This window comes from Lytechinus pictus, chromosome 3, assembly GCF_037042905.1.
Source record: "Lytechinus pictus isolate F3 Inbred chromosome 3, Lp3.0, whole genome shotgun sequence".
NCBI classification, from domain to species: domain Eukaryota; kingdom Metazoa; phylum Echinodermata; class Echinoidea; order Temnopleuroida; family Toxopneustidae; genus Lytechinus; species Lytechinus pictus.
The window spans coordinates 17,869,745-17,883,377 of NC_087247.1; the positions used below are offsets into that span (position 1 = coordinate 17,869,745).

Sequence of the window (13,633 nt, forward strand, 5' to 3'; positions counted from 1 at the left end):
TCGCTTAATTTCACACAAGTTATATGCACATCCTGGTTGGTATGCAAATGAGGCGACTGATGACATCATCCACTTACTATTTCTTTTGTGTTTTATTATATGAAATATTCTAATTTTCTCCTGATTGTCAAGTGAATCAACGATTAATTCCTCACTGAATATGTGGAATTAGCATTGTTTAATACTATATGATTCAGTCAAGTTGGTCCTTATTGTCAAATCTGTAAAAAGTGAAATAATGTATAATTCAAACAATAAAAAACAAAAAAAATAGTGAGTGATACAAATCATTGACTGTCTCATTTGCATATCACTAAGTTGTGCATATCACAGTTTTGTGAAAAATAAGCGAAACCTTAAAATGTCATAACTTTCTTATTTTACATCTGATTTTTATGAAATTTTCAGCATTTTGCTAATTTGATTTTTCTCTATTTATTCAAATCAATATTTTTCTGGGGTGGACTTGACTTTTAAGTACCATTTGGTTCACAACAATGCCATGCTATACAAGCTGCACACAGTATCTGCACTTGTAGGACAGCGACTCTTGAATCTGAACTGAAAAGCATTTTCTAAACAATGTATTGAATTGTTATTGAGCTAGTAGCAAAACGTATTCAAGCCAAAACAATGCTGGTAGCTGAAACAAAGATGCACTGGTGCACAGCCTATTCACCCATGTTATTCTCCTGACAAATTCCACACAAACCTGCAAGTTTGTGATTCTATAGGCCAATAGGTGGTTGAGATAATGAAAAGTGGGTTTTTCAGAATGGCGCAGTATTGCATACTTTGTCAATGACCACTAGGTCTCATACGTAGATGGATTATCTTCATGAAGTCTTTCGTTCATATCTATGGACTTACATGTAGCCTTATGACATACTGGTTTAAGTTATGTGAAAATTAGATTCATGAAATGGTTAGCAGATAACTCAGGCTAAGCCCTATGGAAAAACTTGTCACAATCAATAGTTAACCAAGTGGTTATAGATCAAGTGAGAGTATAACAATCAATAATACCAAATAATAAATAAGAAAAACCCTGGCTTCATACCAAACAATGATCATAGACAATCCACATTTCCTTGTTTACAACAAATGTTTATTGAAACAATTTTCTATCACTTTACAAACATAAGGCATATTGCTTTCTGGAGAATGCTTACTACAAATATGCAAGACAGGTGTACAATATTGTAGGTCTCATTGGAGTAACAAGTTTGATTTGTAAACAGAAATCATACAGAAAGTTCACATTTTGTGCTCTGCTAGGTTCAGACCATGTTCAATACACAGTCAGGGCAGTGTGAAAAGAGAATTAAATAATTTATTTTTTTTAGTTTGTGCTGTTGTATTACCTGTATTCTCTTATTAATAACTCTGTCAGGAAAATGAGCAAAAAGAAAACTTTAATAACATTATTTTACCTTGAGAGCTGGCTGATAGCTTGTGCTTAGTAAAGTTCAGCCCATTCATGTACCCTCTCTATTTCCATATTTGTGCTTTAGGACCAATACTTCAGAATATCCCTATTTTCCTCCTTCTAAACTACATTGATATGAAACAGATTGACACATATTTTGGACAAGTGAATAATTAGATATCAAAAACAAAAATTGCTAAAGATAAAAGATCTTTGTAAAATGCCTGGAATCCCAAAGAGCAGTGTGTGCTTAATGCAATATTTAAAAAGTTGGGGTTTCAAATATGCAATAGGAAATGTGTATTTCATAACAAGAATACAAATCAATTTATGTATCAAAATGGCAAAATACTAAACGCAAATGTACTCCATCCAAGAATTAAATACCACCTGTATAAATTCAAAAATTGCAGTCACTCCAGATGAGCAGAATTCTTAATCTGAAGCGTTCAGAGAATAAAACAGTATCTGCATTGCCTTTTTTTTTTTTATTATACACAAGTATTATATAATCGTTACACAATAAATCCACACTCTGTACACTCAAATTTCAGGACCATTCTTTTTAAGGTTCTGAAAGTCAATCTTGCCTGCCGAGTAGAACTGGAATGACAATGAGAAAGAAAAGAATAACAATAAGAATTATTGATAAATTTTGCATATGAATGTCCACATACAAGACATGTGAAGTGTCATGATCATTTAGAAAACTGAGATTTGATAGACAATATGATTTATGAAACATAATGTAATTAAAGGTACCGTACCTGAAGCTGAAAAGCATTTCAATTTCTCATCAAATGTGTTACAAAATATTATAATGACCATGACCATGACAATCATTATCATATTTATCAAAATCTAGATGCAATAGTGCCAAATCTTTTGCAAAACTCAGAGGAAAGCATTTCCAATAGTTTAGTCTTTTTTAAATTCATATTTCATTTCACATTTTATGCATCAATAGGTTTACAAACAATGAGTTGGTGACCTGTTGGTGAAACATACTATTTTCTCAAAATGTATGTTGTGTAAACGAAATAGTAGCTACAGTATACATTCAAAACAGGCAAATATAAGGAAATAAGGGAAAAAAATTATGTTATTAATTTGTTGATTGTTTGTAATGATAAAAAATGTTGAATTATACATTATAATTTTATATATTTCAGTTTTATTATAACTGACTATGATCCTGAATATAATTTTGAGAATTTTGAAGTGTAATTCATTTGGCTTAATATGTGAAATTAGAAATGTATATGAAAGTAATCTTAATTTGCTTTTATTTTTTTTCAGCTGACAACTGTTTAGAGAATATATCTTGATCCCCAAATCCTCTTCAGAACTCAATAAAATTTGTACTAACAGGAACATATGTGCAAGATGTATAAAAGAAAATAATTTTCCTGAAGAAAGTCACATTTGGTGCCTTGGTGGTTGTGTTGACACCAGGCCTGGTTGACACAATTAAAAATTTTGAGCAAAAGGGGGGGGGGTATATATTTATTTTTTTTAATGGTTAAGATTTAAATCTTTCTCATTGATAAAAAAAATTTACTTGTGACTTGTCAGGACTGGTTGTGACATCACTGGCCATATCCACCACCATGAGTTAAACGATGTTTGGCAAAAATAAATTTGTGGTGGGTGTTTCATAAAGCTGTTTCTAAGTTAAGAGTAACTGTGATCCTTTTTTGAGGTAAAAGATACACACCAAAATGTTCACTAGCGATGGTTTAGCGTGTAAGAAATGTTCATCAGTTGTTCTTTAAGTCGCTCGTAACTTATGAACAGCTTTAAGAAACACCCCCAGGTCATGTACTGTGAACACTCTCAAACAATCATTTGATTAGAAACAGATCACTGCTAAATTATACTGAATCAGAATGTTCTATGTTGCTACATGTATGTATTACCTTGATATTCTGGTTTGGTTTTATGTTTTGCCATGGGTAAGGGTTGCTGCCTCTCCTCCACCTGCATAAACAGTGTGATACAACAGTGATATATGTATGTAACATATGAACGATTCCTAGGTCAGTCACATTATATGGTGAGTGTTTCTGTCAAGTTTATTCTAAGTTTGACAGCAATACATTCGGCAAGACTGCAGGCTGTATGAAGTGTAAACGCCATGACAATCCTAAAAGTTGGTCAGTCGCATTACAAAAAAGGATATGACAAAAAGTGACTGACTGATTACTTTTTTTTTTTTACTTTTCTTTGAAATCAAAACAATTATAACAGTTTTATTACCTGCGAAACATGACTTTCCTATAGAAGTCTCAAATAAAATGTACTTTTGGTAAGCAATTTTTCTAGTATCTTCCGTAGGTATACAGTGCATCCTCGAAAAAAGGAAACCGGAAATCCGGAATTCAGTGTAAATTTGCTACATGAAATGTAAATGAATGGAAAGATTTGCTTCTCTTCTTTCTTTTGAGATCCATCTGAAAGTTCATAGTGTATGCATGACTGAGTTAGAACAATGGAAAGGGGTGCTAGTAAAATTCCAATTGCACGAGCAAATTACAATTTATAGCGAGTCTTTCTCCCTTTTATTGCTATCTATTTGGAATACAAAATTCAGAACTTAAATATCAATTATTCATCTTTCATATGAGACCTTGTGCGTAAAAAATGATTGAGGCACTGTTGAGAAAAAGTTGCATGAAAACATGCTTGATTCCTACCTATTGGACAGAACATTGAAAAACAAGCATTTCCAGCAAAGCGGCAAACAATGGGCTACCGGTGATATGCGCGGTGGTGGGATTTTGTAGTTGGCTAAAATGTTGTTTGAATTTTTACTTAAAAACTTAAGAAAAAAATATCTTGAAATGATTTAACAAGACTTGGGCAGCTGAATATTGGATGAGGGGATCATGATGACCCACTTTAAGAACAAGGCATTTATAAACGATTTTGTGTCTCGCCCACTTATGAAACTAACCAGAAATATCGTGATTTGCCAGGGCATGCAAGAGAATTGTATTGAAACTTCATTGTAAAATGACTGAGATGGAATAACACTTCTCGTAAGAGTCTTGTATGTAAAATTTAACGTTGACCTAAAAATGACCTTTGATCTTACCATGTGAACACAATAGCATGCAGCATGAGAATGAGTCTCACTCTGCTATGCAGGTGAGACAAAAATGCTTAGAATATCAAGCTCACTCTCTGCACTCAAATCATCTGTTTAGTGAGATATGTATCCTCATGAGTCCCTACAAACAGTCCTAAACAGGTACCCTTTTCCTGTTTTCAGGTCAATATACTAAAAAATTTCAGCTCGCGCTTCGCACTCGCATCAATTTGTTGGTGAAATTTGTGTCTCTTTCTTATGAGTAAAATATATATATGCCTATATATATATGTGTGGTGTGAGTGCGTGAGTTTATTTATTTTGTGTGATTGAGCGCCTTTGGAACGTTGATTTATGATTTTGCCCCTCCCCCTCTGAAAAATGGATTGACGCCCCTGTGTACATGTAGAAGTACAAAATAATAAGAATTTGTTTTCAATGAAAGTTTGGTTTTAAAATCCCGATGACTTGACCTTTTTAAAGGACAAGTCCACCAGAAGTCCAACAGAAAGTTGATTGGAATAAAAAGAGAAAAATCTAGCAAGCATAACACTGAAAATTTCATTAAAGTTTCGCTTAATTTCACAAAACAGTCAAATTCACATCCATTTCAGTATGCAAATGAGGAGACTGATGACATCACTCACTATTTCTTTTGCATCTTATTATATGAAATGTGAAATATTCAAATTTTCTCCGTTTTCCTGTGAAACAACTATTAATTCCTCCCTCAGCATGTGGAATTGGCATTGTTTAATACTATATGGTCCAATCGAATTGGTCCTTATTGTCAAATCTGTAAAAAATGGAATATTGTATAATTCAAGCAATAAAAAACAAAAGAAATAGTGAGTGAAGGACATCAATCATCGACTGTCTCATTTGCATATCACTGTTTTGTGAAAAATAAGTGAAACTTTAACATGTCATAGCTTTCTTATTTTACATCCGATTTTGGTGAAATTTTCAGCATTATGCTTGGATTTTTTTCAAATCAACATTTTTCTGGGGTGGACTTGACCTTTAAAAGTGTAATGCTGTGATGCCACATGTGAGCAGCTTCCCAGTATCATGTGCTATACATTCTCATATGGTTCATGTTGATTGAAAATCACACAAAAGCAAGTATTAGTATTATGTCTCTGAATGTACACAGAAAATCCTATCTGAAGAAATGGCATTCAAACAGAAATATATAATGTACTTCATTTATCACATTGAATACGAGGAAGCTTATTGCATGTGATGTCACAAAATAAAAACTTTAAAAATCCTTAATTAATTTAGAAGTTTTGCCAAAACAGCAAAATTTTTACTATTTTTCTTATTCATTGTTCTGCTTTTAGCTTTTATCAAAACTAATTTGATGATAAGTGAAATCTACTTTTGTAAATTGAACAATCTAAAGTCTAACTCACGTTGCATCTGGGTTCTTTATTGCCAACCTAGCCACATAGAATGCTGCAAAGGCTGCTCCTGTTGCTACTGATATAAACAGCGGAATCAACTGAATATGAAAGAGAAGAGGACAAGAGGGTGTCACTATATGAATCTTTTCAATTTACATACCAAGTAACCAATACCGTACTTAAAAAATTGTGACCAGGCATGGGAAAACCCACAAAAAAATTGCCAGTTAATGAATTTTCAGTTAAATATCCCAACAGAAACTGAAGAGGACAATCTCAGCACATGCACAACTGGATGTTTCTAACCCCCATTACATAGAGAAGAACATTGATCATAGAATGTTACTTCTGAGAAATGAGGGATTAGGGTTCACAAGTCTATCAAAACACACCACCCTCACACTATTGTGCAAGGTGACAAAAAGTGGATTAGATGTCCTAATTAGAAGTAGAACTCAATCAAAATGCACTGTACATGTAGTCTGGTTTTCTTTCCACTTTCCTTTTGAGGCCGCCTTCAATTTCAAGCTCCAAGCTTGAAGGGGAATCCATCCCAAATAAAAAGTTGTTTTTAAAGGAAAAAGGAAATTCAGACAAGTTGATAGGTGAAAGTTTGAACAATATCGGACAAATAAGAAAGCTGTGAATTTTAAAAAGTGGTAATCACTCTACCAATAGAGACTTCAAATTGGCTGCATCTGTGAAGTCATAGTGGTGTAAGGCAACTAATAATAATACTAATAATTGGATTTACATAGCACTTTTTTCAGAGGATACAAAGCACTGTGGCAAGGACTACTCTTCCATGTACGGTACACTCCAATTTACAAATATTGGCTAAAAGCCTAAAATGTCATTAAAAAAAACCAAGGCATAAGCGATGTTGTGTCTCGCCCACTTGTGAACGTAACCAGAAATATCGTGATTTGCGAGGGTACGAAACAGAATTGTATCAAGTTTATTGTAAAATAATGGATGGAATAACATTCGTCATAAGAGTCTTGCACGTAAACTTTAATGTTGACCTCAAAATGACTTTTTACCTTACCATGTGACCTCTGAACACAATAGCATGCAGGTCTCCTAAGTACAGCTACAACCAAAGTTTGGTTCAAAAGTGACTTACGGTTCCACAGTTATGTCATAACAATGACCTTAAAATTACCTTTGACATTACCATGTGACCTCTGACTGTGTCATGATATGCCTGTCTCCTAATTATATTTACAGCCAAAGTTTGGGTGAAAAATGAATTACGGTTGCGGAGTTATGTGTCATAAGAGAGTCTTGCACGTAAACTTTAACGTTGACCTGAAAATGACCTTTGACCTTACCATGTGACCTCTATAAAATGCAGGTCCCTGAAGTACATCTACCATCCAATTTTGGTTGTAAAGTGACTTAGACGCGAGCGTCGCGTAACGTTGGGGAAGTACAATAAGAAACAAGATGGCGGCGTAAACATCGGGCAAGTCTCTTCCGTCTTTTCACAATATTTTTTCATTTTTTTGATGAATTCTTGTTTTAAAAATAAAAACGAGAGCGTAGAAATGTCGGAAATGAAGTTTTATCACATTTACATGATTTAGAGCTAGATCTTTTAGAAGGAAAGTAGAAATCTGGGGGCGAAAGTTTCAGGGTTTTTTGCGGTACACGCAGATGAAAGGGGAGGACTGCCTGGCTTCGTTTAGAGTAAGCCTACGTTAGTAAATGATTTTTACTCTCAAGAAGCCGCCTGGCTACTGCTGGTTGCGTTCTAGGCGCTCCGCATTTTTTTCGCTGTTCAGCACTATTTTATGATGTAACGCCATCAGCGATTATACGTGACATGCAACCTGTTGATTTTTGGTACAATTTCCTATTATGCGCCGGCGACTTTAATCTAGACTATTCGATAGGAAAAATTCGCATTTCGATTGTTGTTTGCGTAATTTCCACCGCAGTATTAGGATCGGACGGAGTATCTTGGCTGAGATTTGGAGGTAAGCGTTTAAAATCCCTTTTTATAAATACTTTTTAGCATATTTTTAAAATTGCATTCAATAATAAGATTAAGATGAATAAATTTAGTATATTGTGAAGATTTTGGCGTGTGTCATTCTCTCACATTCAGTAGAGGCGCACGGCCAATATGGGAGACTCTCTCCAATAGGGGAGACAATCTCCCACATTGGAGACTTGCTTTGCAAAAGGACAAAAGAAACAACACCAACAAAAGCATGATTTTTTCCACCCAAAATTTTGTCTCACTGAGGTCAGAAGCCCATTTGTTTTGTGTGTGATTGACAACAAAAATCCTTATCAAAACAAAAGTAGACTGTGAATTTTTAAAGTAGACGGTGAAAAGGGGTAATTTTTTATGAGGAATCTGCTTATCACATTTTTATTTGCCGCCAAGGTAATCCTTTTGCAGCAAATGTAAACAAAGGAAATTGGACTCCAAAACTGGAGACTGTCTCTAAAATTGGATACCAAAATTCTTTACCAAAGTCTCTGATATTGGAGATAATCTCCCACATTGGAGATAGTCTCCAATATTGGCCGTGCGCCTCTACTGACATTCTTGTGATGAATGAAAACGTCAAAATTCATTATGAAATGACATGCGTTGTGCGAGGTTATTACAACTAACCTCGCATGTTGTGTGAGTGAGGCGTCAGTGTAGCCTGGAGGCGTCTGGGGAGTAAAAATCATGGTACTACTATCGTACACTTACTCTCCACACGCCTGGGTCTTGAAGCCATCCTCGCTGTAGAGGCTAGCATTACCCATGGTGATTTAGGTCTAGTTTCACCAATTTTTATTTTTTGTAAAGCGCCCAAACTAAAGTACATGGGCAAGTTTTATGTTTACCCCCATTTTTTATCAAATTTTCTAATTTTACTTGAATACTTATTTTTAAAATCGAAGAAAATTAAGAGCAAGAGCATTCACTTACCCCGTCTGTTTACGTCGCCATTTTCCATTCTTTTGTTATCGATACCTAGATACACAGTATAGCTGCCAACTTGGATTAAAAAATTACTTGCATCTGCCGATAGATATCAGGAATCGTAAAATATTTGTTTTGGTTGATAGATATCATAAAGTAATTTATATGATATTTATTGATTAAAATAAATATTTTACGATTCCTGATATCTATCGGCAGATGCAAGTAATTTTTTAATCCAAGTTGGCAGCTATACTGTGTATCTAGGTATCGATAACAAAAGAATGGAAAATGGCGACGTAAACAGACGGGGTAAGTGAATGCTCTTGCTCTTAATTTTCTTCGATTTTAAAAATAAGTATTCAAGTAAAATTAGAAAATTTGATAAAAAATGGGGGTAAACATAAAACTTGCCCATGTACATGTACTTTAGTTTGGGCGCTTTACAAAAAATAAAAATTGGTGAAACTAGACCTAAATCACCATGGGTAATGCTAGCCTCTACAGCGAGGATGGCTTCAAGACCCAGGCGTGTGGAGAGTAAGTGTACAATAGTACCATGATTTTTACTCCCCACACGCCTCCAGGCTACGTCAGTGGGGAGTAAGCCTACGTTATACGTAGGCCTAGAGTAGATGACTTTTACTCCCCAGATGCCTCCAGGGGCCTGTTGCATGAAAGGGTCTTTCGTAGAACCATTCTACGTAAGAACGAGATATCGCTCAACTGTTTCACAAAGCCGATTTGGGCGATACGAAGAATGGTCCTTGGAAAGACACCTCCAGACATGTCCTACGTAGGCATGATCTTCTTTGCACACCGCCCGCCACCGTCGGCATTGAGAGAAAATGCATTTACGGCAAGCCACACTGACATATCACCTCTAAACATTTTTTTGGTTGCACTCTGATGCATTTTATCTGGGATGGCGCCAAGTTATTTCTTATATGGGGGCTAGTTGTCATCAATTTCAGGTCGTCTTTTTGCGCGGCAGGACGACCAAAAACGGATGTCATTTTAACTTCTCCGGGGTACATGTATTATTCCCGGGGGTAATGTATAGGGCCAAATATTTTTTTAAATATATTTTCTTCTATTCTCCCTCCATCTTATTCCCACCCCTTTTCTATTAAAAAATAAACTTGAAATGGGCGGCACTATATCTCTTTAGCCGACCCCTCATGCTTTCTCATTATAGATAAACAACAAATTTCTTTAAAAGAAATTATGTAAGGTAAAAAACGTGTTCAATAACATTCAGCAAAAAAAAAACAAGACAAACAAAACTAAGATGTTAAACATGCTAAATCATTTATTTATTTTTATTTTATTTTCATTATAATTTTTTTTTTGCTGAGATTTATTTTAATCAATGTAAATTAATTGTTGGATTTGAAACAGTGAAACAAAACAAAAAACCTGCAGCTAATATTGAATTTAAGATACAGATTAAGCCTATAGCTTACGAATCCATCACACTATGAAGATAAGTTCATTAAAGAAAAGATTATGGAAAGTCCATACGAAGAGGCGCATTTTAAATCTTAGGGTAGGCCCCTTTCGGTCCTTATGTCATAGCATATAGTCTCTATACTCCTTAACTTTGAAATGTTGAACATATATATTTTTTATGTTATTTCTTAAACCTTATATTCTTATATAAACTTCCATAAATTAAGTGATTATCTTTAAATATGACCAGCGTTTATGATTGTTGTCATATTTAGCATTATTTCTGTAAAAGTATTTTTTCCATTGCGGATTGATTCACACCTTTTTCTATGTTTTAATCATTATTGCAAAGTACTACTTTATCCACTTGGACATGTGTGCAGCAATTTTCATATTTTCATTTTCTTCTGTTACTCATCATGCAACTGAGGTATGTTTATACTCTAAACACTCACATTCGTATTTCTTGCGTTATATCTGACAAATAAAATAAATAAATTAGATTTCTCACACGCAGCCTCTCATATTTTCCTTTTTAGTCTCATACAATCAGACACTGTTGATTTTGTTTACTCCATTCAAACCCTATATTTACCTCAACAAATAACATATTAACGCATAATTTGCAAAATTATCATTATATACAAGTATTCTATAAAAATACAGAATATTGAACTAATAAATGTCGAAATTACTTAGTTAAATCAATTTTTATGTCGAACAAGGGTCTCTTTCGTTGAAATATCAATAAAAGGTGTCTCTAAAATTAAAAGACACCGTGTTCTGAATGAGGGAAATAATGTCAAATGAAAATTTCGATTTTATTTAGTTATGTTCGTGAATCTTTAAAGTTCTTTCTCTTTTAACCTCATAAAGTAAGCTCCATACATCAATTCTACTATCAGTATCAGTAATAAATAAAACATTATTTGATCTACTTTTATTGAAATATCGGATTTTATGTAGGCCTAAAGTCGTCATTCAGAAATAAAAGGTTCAGCCTTCAGGTGACGATGAAGACTAAATATTTTTCCGATACTATCGATATCAAACGATGTCGCGGACTTGGAAGACAAAATTGCCTTCGTGAAACGGAAAGCGCTGATTTGTCGCCAATCTTCCTATCTCGAATTCGAAAGAATGGTCCTAGGAGTAGGACGTTCCTACGTATCGCTCATCTCGTCATGCAACAGGCCCCAGGCTACTCAGGCTAGTGACGTGTAGCGGTACCGGGTACCGTACTCCGTAGTAAAGACTAAAGTGGAGTATTAATGCAGTATTAAACTGCGGATCTCCGATACAGCGGAGGAAGGATACAGAAGAAGAAGAAGAAGAAGGAGCCTGCACGAACAATTCAACTTCAGCTCAGCACAGCCACAGACACAGTCACTGTTTTGTGAGTTTAGATACATTTAACAAAGTGTTAAGGGGATACATTACCGCTTTATGGTGCTTTAAACTCGTCCATGTCAAACCTTGCATCATTTTGGAAGATTGAATTGTCTTATGTCAGCAAAACTGATGAAATTTTGGACAGTCTGCCGGCGTAGTCGTCTCTTCGAATTATTGAAAATGGCGACCTTAACATTATACCGGTATGTAAATTCAGTCGTTTCGGAATTCACTTAGAGTAGATTTTCATAAATGTGTATGGTTAAGATAATTTTATAGTTCTTGATAATTTTCAAATTATTATTCTTTTCAATTCAAATTGAAAATTTTAGAAAATATTAATGTACTGATAATATTCAGCCATTCTATACTAATTTAGATTTTTTCCAGCGAACTATATTAAGACTAGCATTCTTATAGAAAAAAGAAGTCTTAATTCGGTCCTCAGATCAGGCCCATATAGATCGATAGCTCTATACAGTGCGTATCAAAAAAAAAGTTTACACTTTGAAAAAGCCCTGGCAATTAAAAAATATACAACATGTGGGTATTTTTTTTACATATATTCTTGGGTTTGGGTCTCATCTATCTAATGAAAGTAAAAATTTTGACAGAATTTACACTTGAATGAGCACTGTCCATTTTTGTAAAGCTCGCAGAAATCTGTTTGCGCAGAAATGCTCGTTTTCACGCTGTGTCAGCAGCAAAGACCTTCAAGGCTAAATCAAACTTACCCTGCGGAACATTTCTCTTGCACTTTGAGTCAATTGAAGTAAAATGGATACATGTAAGCATTTTGTAACAATTTTGCCACCAAAATTAAAATTTTAACACTTAAGTAAGCACAACCTTTACGCTTTTTGTGCCAGCTGGATCTGAGGACATAACTAAATCTAAACAAAAGCTTGTATCATACATCTCCAACATTTTTTTTACTAAGTTTTTATCATTTAATGTGGGTTTACATTTCATTTTTCATTTAATACTTGTTTCTCCACACTTTTCCCAAGCTTAAAAATGATTAACAAAATTAAAATCAAGCCTAAGCCATTTCATGAAAATCACAGCTCAGTGTAAAGCAAATATCATCATGACGGCCTCCGGTGTGTGGGGGAGTGGGGTGGGGCGCAATGGCACTCTTCGAAGTGTTTTGGGCAAGAAAACAAATTTAAAAAGGTAAAAGTCTACTTTTATTCGCATAACTACATGTATTTCAAAGTTCTGCGCAAATCATTTTTCACTAAATTTTCAAAAGTAAGTGGTGCTCACTCAAGCGGAAATATTTTTCGACAGTTATATCGTCATCCGATTTAATGGATCTGTACCAGTGTTAAAATGTCAAAAAATCTTCAAGATATTACAAATGTATAATTTTACAGGACTTTTTCTAAGTTTTTTTTTAATACGCACTGTATAGTAGACTTGTTTTAGTACAAATGTGCCTCTTGGCATGTGTATTCCTTTAACCCATTCATAATGGTTAGTCGCGTGCATTTGAGTGTCCGAAAGTGAAAGTCCACACACAGAGCTTCAACACAGGGAACAGTGGTTTTCATGAACGTAATATTGCAGAATTCCGGGAATATCTTTATAACTATTAATAATCTCACACCAGATTGATAATAGTGTGAAACTTTTATTTAATTCCATTAATTTGATGTAGTATTATTACAATTAATTCACTATTTACGTCTCGCTATTCATTTGAAAGTGTCCATGTTCACAACTCTTGCTATGGCAGACGGTCTAAAATCACCCATATTTTCGAGACATTGGCATCTTTGTTTTCCCTCTGGAGTATTCCTAAGGGTAAAAAAGGTCGAGATTGATTGTCATCCCAATGCTAAATAGCTAGATCACCTACAGCTTGATGTATAATACTTTATGACTGGTATAATGGTTACATCTCGTTTTTTCCCCAAACTTTG

At 34.5% G+C, this 13,633-nt stretch overlaps 1 protein-coding gene across 1 annotated transcript; it reads right to left on the reverse strand.

The window, feature by feature from the left end:
• Window positions 1-1,086: 1,086 nt before the first annotated feature.
• On the reverse strand, window positions 1,087-12,182 carry LOC129257702 (cytochrome c oxidase subunit NDUFA4-like). The gene is made up of 4 exons (XM_054896091.2): window positions 11,754-12,182; window positions 5,939-6,027; window positions 3,349-3,409; window positions 1,087-2,032 (listed from the first exon to the last, which is right to left on the reverse strand). Exons 1-4 carry the CDS (start codon window positions 11,796-11,798, stop codon window positions 1,973-1,975), a joined length of 255 nt encoding a protein of 84 aa, XP_054752066.1. The 5' UTR covers window positions 11,799-12,182; the 3' UTR covers window positions 1,087-1,972.
• Window positions 12,183-13,633: the final 1,451 nt, after the last annotated feature.

Excerpts from the sequence above, each read along its gene's own strand:
- LOC129257702 (XM_054896091.2), bottom strand. The coding sequence starts at position 11,798 with ATGATGCAAGGTTTGACATGGACGAGTTTAAAGCACCATAAAGCG. Across the intron at positions 6,028-11,753 it reads GTTTAAAGCACCATAAAGCG|TTGATTCCGCTGTTTATATC; the intron begins GTAATGTATCCC and ends TTTCATATTCAG. Across the intron at positions 3,410-5,938 it reads ATAAAGAACCCAGATGCAAC|GTGGAGGAGAGGCAGCAACC; the intron begins GTGAGTTAGACT and ends CTGTTTATGCAG.